Source organism: Pseudophryne corroboree, chromosome 8 (assembly GCF_028390025.1).
Source record: "Pseudophryne corroboree isolate aPseCor3 chromosome 8, aPseCor3.hap2, whole genome shotgun sequence".
Taxonomy (NCBI): Eukaryota; Metazoa; Chordata; class Amphibia; order Anura; family Myobatrachidae; genus Pseudophryne; species Pseudophryne corroboree.
Window position 1 is genome coordinate 117,797,157 of NC_086451.1, and position 19,668 is coordinate 117,816,824.

Consider the following 19,668-nt stretch of genomic DNA (forward strand, 5'->3'; position numbering starts at 1 on the left):
GCATTATTTTATTATGAAATCATCCTGAAGTGGAGGCTGAACATTCCAATGGCATTGTTGGTTTAGTACATATCCTTTTGCATATGTAAAATAAACTGACTTGGCAGAGATAAATGGGAGATAATATACAAACATGGAAGTACAAGTTTTTATGCATATACAAATGTAAATAAAACTTTAAAATTTAATCTCATAACTCAAGACAAATTTGAGACACAAACAAGAGGGAAAAAGCTAGTTTATAACATATAAATGAGGGGTCAAAACACGATTACTTACATTACTTTGAGGGGATGTTTTTACCTTTGACAGCAAGCGCTCAGAAATGTATGCAGGGCAATTTTATATATATATATATATATATATATATACACACACATATATATATATATATATATATATATATACACTGCTCAAAAAAATAAATGGAACACTAAAATAACACATCCTAGATCTGAATGAATGAAATATTCTTATTAAATACTTTGTTCTTTACATAGTTGAATGTGCTGACAACAAAATCACACAAAATTGTCAATGGAAATCAAATTTATTAACCCATGGAGGTCTGGATTTGGAGTCACACTCAAAATTAAAGTGGAAAAACACACTACAGGCTGCTCCAACTTCGATGTAATGTCCTTAAAACAAGTAAAAATGAGGCTCAGTAGTGTGTGTGGCCTCCACGTGCCTGTATGACCTCCCTACAATGCCTGGGCATGCTCCTGATGAGGTGGCAGATGGTCTCCTGAGGGATCTCCTCCCAGACCTGGACTAAAGCATCCGCCAAGTCCTGGACAGTCTGTGGTGCAACGTGGCGTTGGTGGATGGAGCGAGACATGATGTCCCAGATGTGCTCAATTGGATTCAGGTCTGGAGAACGGGCGGGCCAGTCCATAGCATCAATGCCTTCGTCTTGTAGGAACTGCTGACACACTCCAGCCACATGAGGTCTAGCATTGTCTTGCATTAGGAGGAACCCAGGGCCAACCGCACCAGCATATGGTCTCACAAGGGGTCTGAGGATCTCATCTCGGTACCTAATGGCACTCAGGCTACCTCTGGCGAGCACATGGAGGGCTGTGCGGCCCCCCCAAAGAAATGCCACCCCACACCATTACTGACCCACTGCCAAACCAGTCATGCTGGAGGATGTTGCAGGCAGCAGAACGTTCTTCTTGGCGTCTCCAGACTCTGTCACGTCTGTCACATGTGCTCAGTGAGAACCTGCTTTCATCTGTGAAGAGCACAGGGCGCCAGTGGCGAATTTGCCAATCTTGGTGGTCTCTGGCAAATGCCAAACGTCCTGTACGGTGTTTGGCTGTAAGCACAACCCCCACCTGTGGACGTCGGGCCCTCATACCACCCTCATGGAGTCTGTTTCTGATCGTTTGAGTAGACACATGCACATTTGTGGCTTGCTGGAGGTCATTTTGCAGGGCTCTGGCAGTGCTCCTCCTGTTCCTCCTTGCACAAAGGCGGAGGTAGCGGTCCTGCTGCTGGGTTGTTGCCCTCCTACAGCCTCCTCCACGTCTCCTGATGTACTGGCCTGTCTCCTGGTAGCGCCTTCATGCTTTGGACACTACGCTGACAGACACAGCAAACCTTCTTGCCACATCTTGCATTGATGTGCCATCTTGGATGAGCTGCACTACCTGAGCCACTTGTGTGGGTTGTAGACTCCGTCTCATGCTACCACTAGAGTGAAAGCACCGCCAGCTTTCAAAAGTGACCAAAACATCAGCCAGAAAGCATAGGAGCTGAGAAGTGGTCTGTGGTCACCACCTGCAGAACAACGCCTTTATTGGGGGTGTCTTGCTAATTGCCTATAATTTCCACCTGTTGTCTATTCCATTTGCACAACAGCATGTGAAATTGATTGTCAATCAGTGTTGCTTCCTAAGTGGACAGTTTGATTTCAAAGAAGTGTGATTGACTTGGAGTTACATTGTGTTGTTTAAGTGTTCCCTTTATTTTTTTGAGCAGTATATATATATATATATATATATATATATATATTTATATTTATATCTAATAGTACCAGTATACTATACTATACAGTACCGAAAATACATAAAAGGTTAGAGAACCCCCCGGGAAGATGCATTATATCTGCCCGGGGCTCTCTTTACCAACCCATATCAGTTTACTTAGATTCACTCTTAAATCCATGTGTACAACAGACCAGTACCTACTTGTAGGACACTACAGATTTATTGTTAAAACTAGAGAAACTGGGCTCCTTACCTCAGGGTACTTTGTTATGTAGTGCAGACGTAAATAGTCTGTATACTTGTATCCCACACATAGACGGATTGAGGGCTGTGGAATTATTAATTACTGATAACCCATATTACAACGGCCCACCGGTATCACTATTTTTGCAACTGCTTAATTTGATCTTGACACACAATTTCTTTATGTATGATGCACGTTTTTACCTACAATTGGCGGGGTGTGCGATGGGGTCGAATGTGGCCCCATCGTATGCCAACGCCTTCATGATAATGGTCGAAACACAATTATTTTTGTCTAAACCTCAAATTATGCCCAATTTACCGCTATATGTAAGATATATTGACGATCTCCTATTAATCTGGACAGGAAGTGAGATACAACTGAATAACCTGTTTGAAACACATAACATCACGAAAAGGGATGCAGTCAATTTACCGACAATCAAAATCCCGATGGTCAAAATACCGACAGCAATTGACCGACAGTCAAAATCCCGACATAATCAAAATACTGACATTTAAAATACTGACAAGGTCAAAACACTGACATTTATAATGTTGACAGGTCGACAGGTCAAAAAGTCAACATACGTTCTTCATGATTTTTTCATTGAAACAGACTTGTTCATACTTTACCATCCCAGTGGACCCGGAGGGGGAATATAATAGTGTGCCGAGCGCAGCTAGGCACCGTGCCCGAAGCATGGTGAGCGCAGCAAGCCATGCGAGGGGACACGGGTTATGTGGTGTCCATGTCGACCTATGTCGACATACACGTGAAAAGGAAAAACTCGTGTCTGCATTTTGATCTGTTGACATTTCACATGTCAGTATTTTGACCTTGTCGGTATTTTAAATGTCGGTATTTTGTCCATGTCGGGACTTTGACCTTGTTGGGGTTTTGACCGTCGGTCAATTGCTGTCCGGATTTTGACTGTTGGGATTTTTATTGTAGGTATTTCATACCGATCCCCACGAAACACGCTGTGCAAGTTGCATATAAGATCTCTCCAGAGACAATCAACTTCCTAGATGTAAAAATTATGCTCAAGTCAGGAATGATGGAAACATCAATCTATGTGAAGGACACCGATAGAAATACTATCTTGAAACATGATAGTTTCTACCCACAACCGCTAAGGGATGGGCTACCTTATTCCCAAATGTTGCGAGTAAGGAGGATTACTAGTGACCCAGTCCAAACAATACAAGACATGACTGAAATGGTTAATAAATTTGTAGAGAGGGGCTATACACGCAAACATCTAGAAAAAGTTAGAGATAAAGTATTAGCTATCCCTAGGGAGGATATGTTAAAAACTACTAATAAAAGACCATCAGTGACATCTACCCTGCCCTGGGTGAATCGTTATAACACTAGAAGCAGAAATACCACAAGGGCTGCAAAAACCTTCTGGCCAGTAATTAATATTGACTAAAATCTACCAGCTCTGAATGGAGCCCGACTCCTTCCTTGTTACACGAGAGGTCATAATTTGGGCGACCAATTAGTAAAACATGACATCACTAGACGTAAAAAATAATCACTACAGCACCATTTCCTATCCCAGAAAGCAGGCTGTTATCGCTGCCTAGGATGTACGACCTGTAGGTCCCTCATACCAGGTGACACCTTTACCAATCCTTACTCTGGGAAGAAATATTCTATCAGATACGCACTAACATGCACAACCAAATTTGTTGTGTACATTCTGTCCTGTCCCTGCGGATTAAGCTATATTGGCAAGACGAAACGACAGTTCAGGGATAGAATGGCTGGCCACAGGTCTGCAATTAAAGCGGCACTTGAGTCAGTCGATAGTAATCAGCCAGTGGCGCAACATTGCGCACAGGCTAAACACAGCATAGCCAGTATTAGATCTAAACTTATTGACCATGTGCCTGCCACAATTAGAGGTGGAGACCGAGGTAAAGAATTACTTCAAAGGGAAAGTAGATGGATTTTCCAGCTTGATGCTATTGCCCCGAGGGGTCTTAATGCCACATTAGGTCTCAAATGTTTCCTGTAAGGTTGTAGAGGTATGCATCAGGTTAATGGTAAATGATATACATGAATTTTTCTCCTTTAAGCAGTATATAATATACATTATTAAATACAGATCACTAAATGAGTATCTTCTCTTATACTGCAACATTGCACAATAGTTTGCTCTATAATATAAATCAATCCACATCACTGTTTATTGTTACATATTAGTAACGTTTTTATCTCGTTTTTAAAAGTATGTGTTCGTTTTTTAGTCTGTCTACTGTTGCTATGGTGATTTCCTGCAGATCACTGACTGGCCCGTCTGGGCGGACACACCCGGAATACGTCACTGAGTGGGACAGAGCAGCGTTCCCGTCGCACGCCCACACAGCAGCCGGAGTCCGTAGAAGTGACGCTCAGCGGGACCCAGTCAGGTAATCAAAGCGGGGGTATGTGGGGGTATTTATATGTGTCATTTTCACTTTGTTATCCTTATGCTGTCCTGACGATGGACGCATGCCCGAAACGTTCAATTAAAAGCAAGTTCCACTTATTATTGATGGAGACTCTGAGTGCCGCCATTCAGGTTACAAATGTATGGGGACGCTAATCCCATGGAGGGTACCGGCGAAAGTATTTTTCTTTCATATAACTAGTGCCGGATGATTGCTTTGGCTTATATATATACTGTGTATATATATATATATATATATATATATATATAGTGGGGCTGTGCTATATTGTATGTACTCACTGACTGACATAGGCAAGTTATTTTTTCTTAAATTCATACCCTTGACCCATGCACTATATCCACATTAAGCATCTCAATTTATTTATTGATGTTTCTTCTTAATTTTCTGCTTTATGACATTTTTGCCCAAGTCACTGGTATATGAGAAAATGTAATAAAAGAAAAATCAATACATACAGTATATATTTACATACATACATACATACTGGGCTAGATGCTTCATCGCTTTGAAAGTGATAAAATGGAGAGTGAAAAAGTGCCAGCCAATCAGCTTCTAACTGCCATTTTTCAAACACAGCCTGAGGTAGGTAGGACCTGATTGGCTGGCACTTTTGCACTCTCCATTTTATCACTTTCAAAGCGATGATGCATCTAGCCCACATACATAAAATGACATCACAATAAAACTAAGAGTACTGTCCCACTGACAAAATACGGTGCCTCTAAAGCTGGGTACACACTTCTATCTCAGTAATAAAGCCGGTACATTGTTTGGATTTAGTCAAAATGTAGGCCAAACATCTATGGACCGGTTCCCCGTTATGCAGATCCGATCCACCAATCCGCAATACGATTTGCCGTTCGGTGGCCATCAATGATTGGCAACCAGGAGCAGATTGGAGAGACACACCATGTTAAAAGGAAAAAATAAGATTTTACTTACCGATAAATCTATTTCTCGTAGTCCGTAGTGGATGCTGGGACTCCGTAAGGACCATGGGGAATAGCGGCTCCGCAGGAGACAGGGCACAAAATAAAAGCTTAAGGATCAGGTGGTGTGCACTGGCTCCTCCCCCTATGACCCTCCTCCAAGCCTCAGTTAGGATACTGTGCCCGGACGAGCGTACATAATAAGGAAGGATATTGAATCCCGGGTAAGACTCATACCAGCCACACCAATCACACCGTACAACTCGTGATCTGAACCCAGTTAACAGTATGATAAACGCAAAGGAGCCTCTGAAAAGATGGCTCACAACAATAATAACCCGAATTTTTGTAACAATAACTATATACAAGTATTGCAGACAATCCGCACTAGGGATGGGCGCCCAGCATCCACTACGGACTACGAGAAATAGATTTATCGGTAAGTAAAATCTTATTTTCTCTGACGTCCTAGTGGATGCTGGGACTCCGTAAGGACCATGGGGATTATACCAAAGCTCCCAAACGGGCGGGAGAGTGCGGATGACTCTGCAGCACCGAATGAGAGAACTCCAGGTCCTCCTCAGCCAGGGTATCAAATTTGTAGAATTTAGCAAACGTGTTTGCCCCTGACCAAGTAGCTGCTCGGCAAAGTTGTAAAGCCGAGACCCCTCGGGCAGCCGCCCAAGATGAGCCCACTTTCCTTGTGGAATGGGCTTTTACTGATTTTGGCTGTGGCAATCCTGCCACAGAATGTGCAAGCTGAATTGTACTACAAATCCAACGAGCAATCGTCTGCTTTGAAGCAGGAGCACCCAGCTTGTTGGGTGCATACAGGATAAACAGCGAGTCAGATTTTCTGACTCCAGCCGTCCTGGAAACATATATTTTCAAGGCCCTGACAACGTCAAGCAACTTAGAGTCCTCTAAGTCCCTGGTAGCCGCAGGTACCACAATAGGTTGGTTCATGTGAAATGCAGAAACCACCTTAGGTAGAAATTGAGGACGAGTCCTCAATTCCGCCCTGTCAGAATGAAAAATTAAGTAAGGGCTTTTATATGATAAAGCCGCCAATTCTGACACACGCCTGGCTGAAGCCAAGGCTAACAGCATCGACACCTTCCATGTGAGATATTTTAAGTCCACAGTGGAAAGTGGTTCAAACCAACGTGACTTTAGAAAACTCAACACAACATTGAGATCCCAAGGTGCCACTGGAGGCACAAAAGGAGGCTGTATGTGCAGCACCCCTTTTACAAATGTCTGAACTTCAGGTACTGAAGCCAGTTCTTTCTGGAAGAAAATCGACAGGGCCGAAATTTGAACCTTAATGGACCCTAATTTTAGGCCCATAGACAGTCCTGTTTGCAGGAAATGAAGGAAACGACCCAGTTGAAATTCCTCTGTAGGGGCCTTCTTGGCCTCACACCACGCAACATATTTACGCCAAATGCGGTGATAATGTTTTGCGGTTACGTCCTTCCTGGCTTTGACCAGAGTAGGGATGACTTCTTCTGGAATGCCTTTTTCCCTCAGGATCCGGCGTTCAACCGCCATGCCGTCAAACGCAGCCGCGGTAAGTCTTGGAACAGACAAGGCCCCTGCAGTAGCAGGTCCTTTCTTAGAGGTAGAGGCCACGGCTCGTCCGTGAGCATCTCTTGAAGTTCCGGGTACCAAGTCCTTCTTGGCCAATCCGGAACCACGAGTATAGTTCTTACTCCTCTCCTTCTTATGATTCTCAGTACTTTTGGTATGAGAGGTAGAGGAGGGAACACATACACTGACTGGTACACCCACGGCGTTACCAGAGCGTCCACTGCTATTGCCTGAGGGTCCCTTGACCTGGCGCAATATCTGTCCAGTTTTTTGTTTAGACGTGACGCCATCATGTCCACCTTTGGTTTTTCCCAACGGTTTACAATCAGGTGGAAGACTTCTGGGTGAAGTCCCCACTCTCCCGGGTGAAGGTCGTGTCTGCTGAGGAAGTCTGCTTCCCAGTTGTCCACTCCCGGAATGAACACTGCTGACAGCGCTATCACATGATTTTCCGCCCAGCGAAGAATCCTTGCAGCTTCTGCCATTGCCCTCCTGCTTCTCGTGCCGCCCTGTCTGTTTACGTGGGCGACTGACGTGATGTTGTCCGATTGGATCAACACCGCCTGACCCTGAAGCAGAGGTTTTGCTTGACTTAGGGCATTGTAAATGGCCCTTAGTTCCAGAATGTTTATATGAAGAGATGTTTCCATGCTTGACCACAAGCCCTGGAAATTCCTTCCCTGTGTGACTGCTCCCCAGCCTCTCAGGCTGGCATCCGTGGTTACCAGGATCCAATCCTGAATGCCAAATCTGCGGCCCTCTAGTAGATGAGCACTCTGCAGCCACCACAGGAGAGACACCCTTGTCCTTGGCGACAGGGTTATCCGCTGATGCATCTGCAGATGCGATCCGGACCATTTGTCCAGTAGATCCCACTGAAACGTTCTTGCATGGAATCTTCCGAATGGAATCGCTTCGTAGGAAGCCACCATTTTTCCCAGGACCCTCGTGCACTGATGCACTGAGACCTGGCCTGGTTTTAGGAGGTTCCTGACTAGCTCGGATAACTCCCTGGCCTTCTCCTCCGGGAGAAACACCTTCTTCTGGACTGTGTCCAGAATCATTCCTAGGAACAGTAGACGTGTCGTTGGAATCAGCTGCGATTTTGGAATATTTAGAATCCACCCGTGCTGACGTAACACTACCTGAGATAGTGCTACTCCGACTTCTAACTGTTCCCTGGATCTTGCCCTTATCAGGAGATCGTCCAAGTAAGGGATAATTAAAATGCCTTTTCTTCGTAGAAGAATCATCATTTCGGCCATTACCTTGGTAAAGACCCGAGGTGCCGTGGACAATCCAAACGGCAGCGTCTGAAACTGATAATGACAGTTTTGTACTACAAAACTGAGGTACCCTTGGTGAGAAGGGTATATTGGGACGTGGAGATAAGCATCTTTGATGTCCAGAGACACCATATAGTCCCCTTCTTCCAGGTTCGCTATCACTGCTCTGAGTGACTCCATCTTGAATTTGAACCTTTTTATGTAAGTGTTCAAGGATTTCAGATTTAAAATTGGTCTCACCGAGCCGTCCGGCTTCGGTACCACAAACAGCGTGGAATAATACCCCTTTCCCTGTTGCAGGAGGGGTACCTTGATTATCACCTGCTGGGAATACAGCTTGTGAATGGCTTCCAAAACTGCCTCCCTGTCGGAGGGAGACTTTGGTAAAGCAGACTTCAGGAACCGACGAGGGGGAAACGCCTCGAATTCCAGTTTGTACCCCTGCGATACTACCTGTAGAATCCAGGGATCCACTTGCGAGTGAGCCCACTGCGCGTTGAAATTCTTGAGACGAGCCCCCACCATATCTGAGTCTGCTTGTAAAGCCCCAGCGTCATGCTGAAGACTTGGCAGAAGCAGGGGAGGGCTTCTGCTCCTGGGAAGCGGCTGCACGGTGCAGTCTTTTTCCTCTTCCTCTGCCCCGGGGCAGAAAGGAGTGGCCTTTTGCTCGCTTGTACTTATGGGAACGAAAGGACTGAGTTTGAAAAGACGGTGTCTTTTTCTGCTGATGTGAAGTGACCTGGGGTAAAAAGGTGGATTTCCCAGCCGTTGCCGTGGCCACCAGGTCCAATAGACCAGCCCCAAATAACTCCTCCCCTTTATACGGCAATACTTCCATGTGCCGTTTGGAATCCGCATCCCCTGACCACTGTCGCGTCCATAACGCTCTTCTGGCAGAGATGGACATAGCACTTACTCTTGATGCCAGGGTGCAAATATCCCTCTGTGCATCACGCATATATAGCAATGCCTCCTTTAAATGTTCTATAGTTAACAAAATATTGTCCCTATCCAGGGTATCAATATTCTCAGTCAGGGAATCCGACCATGCGACTCCAGCACTGCACATCCAGGCTGAGGCGATTGCTGGTCGCAGTATAACACCAGCTGGTTCTTTGAGGGTGGCCGTATCAGGAGACGGTAACGCTACTTGTTTAGATAAACGTGTGAGCGCCTTATCTACCCTAGGGGGTGTTTCCCAACGCGCCCTAACCTCTGGCGGGAAGGGATATAATGCTAATAATTTATTAGAAATTAGCTGTTTTTTATCGGGGGAAACCCACGCTTTATCACACACCTCATTTATTTCCTCTGACTCAGGAAAAACTATTGGTAGTTTTTTCACACCCCACATAATACCCTTCTTTGTGGTACTTGTAGTGTCAGAAAGGTTCAATGCCTCTTTCATTGCCGTGATCATGTAACGTGTGGCCCTACTGGACATTACGTTTGTCTCGTCACCGTCGACACTAGACTCAGTATCTGTGTCAGGGTCTGTGTCGACCCACTGAGGTAACGGGCGTTTTAGCGCCCCTGACGGTGTCTGAGACGCCTGGACAGGCACTAATTGATTTGCCGGCTGTCTCATGTCGTCAACAGTTTTTTGCAAATTGCTGACATTATCACTTAATTGTTTAAATACAATCATCCAGTCAGGTGTCGACTCCCTAGGGGGTGACATCACCAACACAGGCAACTGCTCCGCCTCCACATCATTTTCCTCCTCATACATGTCGACACACGCGTACCGACACACAGCACACACACCGGGAATGCTCTGATAGAGGACAGGACCCCACTTAGCCCTTTGGAGAGACAGAGGGAGAGTCTGCCAGCACACACCCAGCGCTATATATATACAGGGATAACCTTATATAAGTGTTATTCCCTTATAGCTGCTGTTATTATCGTTATTTGCTGCCAAAAATGCCCCCCCTTCTCTTTTTTACCCTGATTCTGAAGCAGGACTGCAGGGGAGAGTCAGGGAGCCGTCCTTCCAGCGGAGCTGTGAGGGAAAATGGCGCTTGTGTGCTGAGGAGATAGGCTCCGCCCCTTCACGACGTCCTTATCTCCCGCTTTTTTGTGTAAAAATGTCAGGGGTTAAAATACATCCATATAGCCCAGGAGCTATATGTGATGTATTCTTTTTGCCACCTAAGGTATATACTGTTATATTGCGTCTCAGGGCGCTCCCCCCCAGCGCCCTGCACCCTCAGTGACCGGAGTGTGAAGTGTGCTGAGAGCAATGGCGCACAGCTGCGGTGCTGTGCGCTACCTTAGTCTGAAGACAGGATGTCTTCTGCCGCCGATTTCACCGGACCTCTTCGTCTCTTCTGGCTCTGTAAGGGGGACGGCGGCGCGGCTCCGGTGACCCATCCAGGCTGTACCTGTGATCGTCCCTCTGGAGCTAATGTCCAGTAGCCTAAGAAGCCCAATCCACTCTGCACGCAGGTGAGTTCGCTTCTTCTCCCCTTAGTCCCACGATGCAGTGAGCCTGTTGCCAGCAGGACTCACTGAAAATAAAAAAACCTAAACTAAACTTTTATTCTAAGCAGCTCAGGAGAGCCACCTAGATTGCACCCTTCTCGGCCGGGCACAAAATTCTAACTGAGGCTTGGAGGAGGGTCATAGGGGGAGGAGCCAGTGCACACCACCTGATCCTTAAGCTTTTATTTTGTGCCCTGTCTCCTGCGGAGCCGCTATTCCCCATGGTCCTTACGGAGTCCCAGCATCCACTAGGACGTCAGAGAAAAAATAAAAATTGCCGATCCTGACCATTATATATATATATATATATATATATATATAGATAGGGTTGAAATCGGCGTCACTCAGCAGACTGTTGATATGGTTTAAAAGATGCCTTTATTCACACCTACGTTTCGGGCATACACCCGTCGTCAGGGCAGTCCTGCCCTGACGACGGGTGTATGCCCGAAACGTAGGTGTGAATAAAGGCATCTTTTAAACCATATCAACAGTCTGCTGAGTGACGCCGATTTCAACCCTATCTATGTGGAGCAAGCAAGCTCACGGATGGCACCGCAGCAAGTAAAGTCATATCCCACTAAGAGTGCCGGACGTCTGGGTGAATATATATATATATATACTGCAACTGTCCATCCTCAGCACATATTGGCTGTCATCAGCAATTGATATAATATAGCATAGTCACTCGTTTCCAAACAGTAAACATAATTATATAACAGATCCTTGCTGTTCATCAATGTCAGCTGTTGAGTAGTTTTTCTTGAAGTTCTGGGACCAGGGGCTGGATGTAATGCAGAGCGAGATGTCCGGAGTGTCGAGATTCCGGCCGAACTTGTTGTTTTTTTAAAGCAGCAATCATTTACAAGGCAAACCCAGGTTGGTTTTGCCTTGTAAATGACTGCCGCTTTAAAAAAAAATCTGTATTACTTCCGGCCCCAAATGTTAGATACTAAAAGTGGTAAAAATACGGGTTCATAGCAAGAAGGCAGCACAAACTAAATATCCGGCTTTCCAAACAGCAGCTGATTATACACAATGGACTATAACTGACGTGTTTCAGTGCATATATTTGCAGCTTCTTCAGAGAGATCAGCATTGTGTTGGACACCTTACTCTGATTATTATAATAACTTTAGAATTCACACTAACTTACTATAGCTTTGCACCACAGGCATCTCCAGTCTTGAAGTCGCCGAACACTCCCACAGGTTTTATCACAAACAGCACATTTAGCACTGACTGGCAAGTTTCCTTCTAACCACTGGTGAGGCATCGTCACCTAAATGAAAGCATAATAGGAGGACAGTGATGCTGAACAACCTGTTTTGATGACAAAGAATATTTAAAGGCTAACAAACCATCGGTGACATTGAAAAAATAAAGTAACCTGACATTAAAAGCCGTTGTAGAGGTCATTGAAAAAAAACATTGATATGGGATGGGTAAGTTTGGATTGCTGGATGAAGTCTGTTTCATATTAACAATAACCTGTTATAGAAATATATCAAAGAAACTGTAAAATGCATTCTGTACTGCTAACAAACAATGTAAAACCTAGGATAAGCAATTAGCCAAACAAAGGACCAGACATAAACAAGGTCTATCAGAGAAGCCCTGTACTGGCAGGAGTGTGATCTATGTTAGCAGCAGTGAAATACCAGAGAGTAGTTTGGTGTTAAGTGGTTTCTTACACCAGGCCTGTTTTCAAAAGCTAGCAGCAAATTTGAATCAGAAAATATTCTGCAGACACATAATTACGAGGTTGGCTATTGCAGAGGCACAAAACAGAAGCGAAGTGACCAATATTGCGATCACTTCATTTCTTACACAATTGCAGGGACGAGTGCCTTTCGGAGTCCTTGTCCTGCAGGTGTTTTTTAATATATTTATGCAAATGTTAAGTTTTTAGAAACATAGAATTTGACGACAGATAAGAACCACTTGGCCCATCTAGTCTGCCCCTTTTTTATACCTGCTGTGAAGGCTTTGAGGGTGAAAGGGAGATAGAGGGAGGTAGTGGGTGACAGGAAGAGGCAGTGGGTGGCAGTGGGTGACAGGGAAGAGGCAGTGGGTGACAAGGAGAGGCAGTGGGTGGCAGCTGATGACGGAGAGGCAGAGGGTGGCAGGGAGAGGCAGTGAGAGGCTGGGAAGGCAGTGGATGACAGGGAGAGGCAGTGGGTGGCAGGGAGAGGCAGACGGTGGCAGGGAGAGAAAGGTTTAGGCAGTGGCTGGCAGGGAGAGGCAGACGGTTACTAGGAAGAGGCACTGGCTGACAGGGGGAAGCAGACAGGGGATGGCAGAGGATAACTAGGGAGAGGCAGTGGGTGACAGGTTGCCAGAGAGTGATGGCGGTGGCAGAGGGTGACCAGGGAGAGGCAGATGGTGACAAGGGAGAGACAATGGGTGACACTGTGACAGGGGGAGTGGCAGAGGGTGACAAGGGGGATTGTACTTACCCCATCCTCATCCTCTATTATGTCATTTGCCACAGATGCTAGGGTGGTCCATTTGCAATTATTCGTGGCTCTCACTGCACAGCGCTTATGAGCTTTGAACTTGCAAACTAAAGAGAAGAAAATAAAGTATACAATCACTGACAATTACAATTTGGTTACATGCAGTGAGGTATTTACACATGTCAAGTATTTTTATAGTACTAGCTAACCTCAAACCCCTCCCCCCCAAAACAAAAAACAAAAACAAAAAAAAACTAGGACGTGTTGAGTCAAAATTTACAGCAAACTGGTAGAGCAAATGTATTATGTCTCAGTGTTACCATTAAAAATTAATGATCAGCATTGCTTATTTTTACAGTGACTAATTACTCTCTGGCAGAAGCTGCATGATTTCTAGAAGACTTTAGCCTGCACAGTGCCAACTGTTGGTGACCTTTTGATTAAGGTGTAAGCCTGTACCTGTCAGATAAGTTTTATATTTACAGTACAGTAAGTATTACATGCATTTGTGTATATTTGTTGGGTCACTGCCAATAATTCTTATAGCATGCATACAAATAAAGCATTATACCAAATACTGGCTTCATACACAAATGTTTTCTCTAAGGATACTAATGGATCAAGATATTCAGGAAGGACAGGAGGAAACGAGCAGCAAGTTAAAGAGTATAAATAAAATGACTTATGGATTGAGTGCTAAGAGGCATATTTATGAATCAATATTTGCAGGATATCACCCCAGATGTCCCTCCATTTCCGACCGCACATGCAGCCCTATTATGTGTCTATGGAGGCTGCTATGCAGTCGTTTTTACCAAGCTCCGGAATGTACTGTATAGCATCAACAAATGGCGTCAGCCTATAGTAGTCTATGGCTACTATATTGCAATTTTTTTTAAATATATTTATTTATTGAAGCAATGTGTTGAACATCAAACATGGTACATTAGGTCTTATAGAGTTTGTACATATCAGTAACATCACAATAAACTTAGAAATTTGATGCACTTAGCTCGTCCTTGTTTGTAATTTGCGGGTTCAATAAGAGGTAAATGTAAGAACTACCAATTTAGACAAATCTTCTGTGTCACATACAAGTGCTAGTATAACAGTACATTAAAACGGTTGTCTCTTCTAGTTGACAAAAATTCCCAATACACACATTAGTAAAAAAGAAAAAAGAAAAAGAAGAGATAATAGAAATAATGACTGCGCTCGTCTCCGCACCCCCCAGGACACCCAAGAGAAAGGCATCACAGAACAATGGGTGGGTCACCTCCCAGCACCCTGGTCATATACCACAGAGTATTCGTTAAAGATTCATGTAGTTGTGATTTTATAGGTGTAGACAGTGTGGCCACATAGCTCTCCCACACATCAAAGAACTTTTCTGCTTTTTTGTCCTTCTCTAATATCACTCCATTCTGAATAGGTAAAATAACTTTGATTTAAATAAAGTCAGTGACGGAGGTTCAGGGTGGATCCATACTTGTAAAATGGATTTCAGAGCTGCAGCACTTACTGCTAAGAGCAATTTTTTGCTGCCTTTGGACACTACTTGATTGTCTGGGAAAATGCCAAAAAGTGCCCATTCTGGTGTTAAATGTAAATAATTTACTAAATGGTTCACAACATATCTACGGATCTACACCCAAAAACCCCTAATCAGAGGGCAAAGCCATAAACAGTGGTAAAGATCCGCCTGGGCTCCGCCACATTTCCAACAGTTATGAGAGGAGGAAAGACCAATCCGGAATCTCTTATGGGGAGCGAGGTATGTTCTGTGTAGTATATTAAGAAACATTTCTTTGTATCTCGCAGAAGAGAGGGTCACACATGCCATTGTGTGGGCCTTTAAAATCTTATCTAGTTCTATGTGTGGGAAATATGTTTTCCAGGCCACTAAGCCCTCTGATCTTGCTGAAAAATCTAGAACCAATCGGAAGTGTTTGTAGGCTATTGAAATGGCCTTCTTAATCATAGGGGCCTGCTTGAGCAGGTCATCCACCGGGTTATGCCAGTCTATTAGAGACAAATGTCTAACCATGTTCCTAACATAGTGCTGAGCTAATAAGAATGCAATCGGGTATGGCTCTACCACTGGAAATTTATCAGCCACCTCCCGGAACGTCAAGGGTCTCCTATCCTGAACGTTGACCAAGTTTCCAATATTAAGAATCCCTCCCGTTCTCCAAATGTTATACGGGAAACGTGCGTTTCCTTCCTGGAAATCTGGGTTGTCTATAAATGGGAGGAATAGAGATTTGTGTGCATTCACGTTATGATTGTGCCTCATACCCACCCACAGTTTTTTTTAACATACCATAAAAACGGGTTATCTCTGATTTGGGCTGAGATTTCTCGGTCATGTGTATGCAAAAAGCTAACCAGGTCGCTACCTTGTAAAAATTCTCTTTCCAAATCTGTATTAGCATAATTTTCCTGGTTATGTAACCAATCACAAAGATATCTCAGTTGATCAGCTTGAGAATACCAAACCACATTGGGAAAATTCAAACCGCCATTACTATTTGTTTGTTACTATATTGCAAATTTTAATGGAGATCTTTTGGATCCCTCCCCGTCTCCCCTGACGGCCGTGCATGCGCATTATCTGCGGGGTAACTGACCCAGGAAGCAGAGTTTTAGCATACACAATCACTCTGCTTCCAGCTCTTCTCCTGGACAGCCCATCTCCTGGTAAGAGAAACAATAAAATCATGTGGAAATATTTTCATAAAGCAACTTTAGGGAAATACATTTTCTGTCACATCCGCATTAAAACTGTGGCTTGTGATAAATATGCCCTTAAACATTAGAGGAAATGATTTGAATCAAGAATCAACCATTTACACTGCCCTGCACTCTAAGCCTCAGAGACCAGTACATTCCCTAGAGTAGGGCATTAAGAAAGTCCAATCATATGAGTATCTTATGTAATCACAACACAATTTTACAAGGCAGCTGTGGACATGACGTCTTCAGAGAATTTCACTGAATGAGGATCTTCCTTCAACAACCCGTGACTCAAGATGGACCTACAGTATGGCAATTGAATCAGTTTCTTTGCACTTTAGCTAGACGAAAAATCATACAGTAAATCATGACTGCTCAAAAATCTAAAAAGTCACCTCTGCAGCTGGTATAGACTTGGGGCCTGATCCAAAGTTACAAGCAAAAATATAAAAATTAAATTAAAAAAAGGAGCAAAAAAGGGAACAATTTGCACTTTGGCAAAACCATGCTGCACTGCAGGTGGGGCAGACTGTAAATGTGCAGAAAGATTTAGCTGTGGGAAGCGATGTGTCCTAACTTAAATTCTGATTGGCTGCCGATCCGCAGTAGATTTGAACTAGTAGCGCCGCGGTCACAGGAGCTCGATGCGGAGGCAGGGATAATAAAGCCAGCCTGGTCCTAGATCCGCTGCAGCTGGGAGTCTGGGACCAGGGCTCCCAGTGGGGCGACGGCGGCGGAGGAGGAGGGAGGGCGGGTATCAATCATTCACTCTATAGCGCCGCCCACCCACCACCACATTAATCACCGCACCGGTGGGCGGCACATAGGGAAACCCTGAACTTGTGGTCAGCCTCACCTCCTATTGCCGGATTCTTTCCGGCAGCCCGAACCCGGCACTTCAAGCCTGCCACTTCAGCCTAAAAGCCCCAGAGCCTAGTCCGAGAGGACTGTTAAGTCCTCCTTTAGTTTATTTATCGATAGCCTGTGATTGTGTTTAAACCTATTAGTTAAGGTGGGCAGGAGGAGGCGGAACTGGTTCCGCCTCCAATTTGAGGTGCCGGAACGCAGTTCCGCCCCGTTCCGGCCCACTTTAACCCCAGGGTATATGAATGAGCTCAGCTACTAAGGACCAGGGATAATTCCCTAGTAATTTCCTGACATGTCAGCTCAGTGCAATTATGTTTATATTAGAGAGTATTGAACAGTAAAGCCAATTATAGTGAATATTTATTGATCAAAACAATTGTAATGTAAAAGCACTGATAAAAATGTAGCGGGATGTAGTTATGTGACCGGCTGTCACAATACCTACGCTGGGATCACACCCCCTCACAATCCCGACAGTCGGAATGCTGACTAACAGAGACTATTCCCACTCGTGGGTGTCCATGACACCCATAGAGTGGGAATAGAACCTGTGGCGAGCGTGTTGTGGCGAGAGTCCAGATATTGCTGAATTCTCTGAGTAAGAGAAAACGCATCAGAAGGAGCCTAAAAATTATACAGAGCCTTATTATTATTATTATTATCATCATTTATTTATATGGCGCCACATGGGTTCCGCAGCGCCCAGTTACAGTGTACATAAATAATCAAAACAGAAAAACAGCAACTTACAGCTGAAGACAATATAGGACAAGTACAGGGTAAATAAACACAGCTACATCAGCAGATGACACTGACGTAAGTATCAGGTGGCAGAACACCATGGGATTTGGTGCATTTGAAGACTATTAAAGTAAGAAATGCCTGCACTCTCCAGCTCATAGCACTCCAAGCACTCTCCAGCTCATAGCTCTCTGTCCCACTCACAGATTTCATTCAATCTGTCACTCCTGCTCAAAGGTGAGCTCTTTCTATGCTTTTGGCCTGTTCTAGGATTTGTTGTTCCCCAGTTCTATACCTCAGTAACCCATAGTTATTAACAGCTTCTGTGGGTTCTCAAACACAGCCCTCTATGATCTCAGTGGGCTGGTCTTATTCCAAACTCCTTATCTCTATGCCCCTGCCTCTTAGACGGACTCCTTTATACATCAACACTGCTGCAGACCTGGACCATAGTTTTGAAAATTGTGCCTCTCCCTTCCTCAGCCATGGCTTTCCACTCTTTGGGGGATTCTATCTTAGTGCAGAAACCTCTGCCACTCTGGAGCTTGTAGTGCACAGTCCCGTTCGTCCCCGTCTGGAGGGGGTAGATTACAGCCTACTACCCGTCTAGGGATGGGGTAAAAAGCGGAATGGTCCAGACCATACGGGGAGGCTGTAATCTCTACCTTTCCATATCCCTGGTGACAGTACAAGTCCCCCTACCCCCTGAAAGAACACCCCCAGTACAAGCTGCGGAATGGCAGAGTTGGTAACAAGAAGCCGGCCTGATGTTGCAGGGTCCAGATGGTTCCGGTTTATCCCAATCCCTCAGTGTGGTATTCCTTATAATGACTAGGATCCCATGCCATGCATGAAATTATATTCCAGCTCATCCATTTTGCACTTTGAAAATCATTTCTTTTTTTTTCAAAAATGTTTTTATTTCGATTTTTCATTTAAACATTTTAAATTACAATGCCAACAAAGCAGTACTTGAAAAGTAGTTGAGAAACGTTACATTACAGAATGACTGTAATATAGGACATTGTATTCGTAATATTAAATATACAGAATATCAGCAAGATATTTAACCAATCATGAAAGAGCAGTTTCTTCTGAGAGAGAGAATAGAGAACGAGAAACAAGAGAAAAGGGGAAGAGAAATAGGTATTTAAAAGTAGGAAGAGGGAGTGAAGGAGTGGACGAGGGAAAGAAAGAGGAGGGAGAAAGAGAAAGAAAAAAAAAAGGGTGGGGTGGGGGGGGGATGGGAAGAGGACGGATCGCCTGCAGCCCAATAACTCCCAACATTCAACTCAGTCGAATGGGGGGTTCAGATAGAAGTGTTGTAGTCTCATACCATAAAGTTGTACGAAAACAATTATGAATCTGTTTCTTTATTGAAATGTTTAAAGTATCAATAAAGGATTCCCAAACATCAAAAAATTTCTCAATGCGTTGTTCTTTGTGAAGGGAAGTCTCCATCCAATCCATTTTGAATACATAAAATAATTTATCCTTGAACATTTGTAATGAAGGAGGGGATGGGTGTATCCATTGTTGTAAGATACATTTTTTTGCCACGGCTGAAAGAATCAGCAATAATTTACGACATCCCGGGGAAATTCTAGAGGTGGTTGATAGTATACCAAAAATGGCCCATTCCGGGGACAACGGTAAAAAATTTACTAGTTCTGCAATGGCAAATTGTTTTATCTGAAGCCAGAATTTTTTTATATGAATACAATCCCACAGACAGTGAAAAAGAGTAGCTTCAGGTCGTGTGCATTTTAGACATGTCGAAGTGGAAGATATCCCCATCAATTGACATCGAGAGGGTGATAGATAGCCCCTATAAAAAATTTTGAAAAACATTTCTTGGTACATAATA

The 19,668-nt window shown here is 44.2% G+C and overlaps 1 protein-coding gene across 4 annotated transcripts in view; it reads right to left on the reverse strand.

Moving 5' to 3' along the window:
* Positions 1 to 19,668, reverse strand: part of LOC134948713 (diacylglycerol kinase eta-like) — a 374,912-nt gene that overhangs the window by 89,145 nt on the left and 266,099 nt on the right. For all 4 annotated transcript variants that reach the window (XM_063936893.1, XM_063936894.1, XM_063936892.1 and 1 more), the window contains 2 exons: positions 13,458 to 13,564; positions 12,155 to 12,280 (listed from right to left, as the gene is read on the reverse strand). In XM_063936893.1, the coding sequence (XP_063792963.1) occupies positions 12,155 to 12,280; positions 13,458 to 13,564 (233 nt within the window). The remainder of the gene's footprint in view (positions 1 to 12,154; positions 12,281 to 13,457; positions 13,565 to 19,668) is intronic.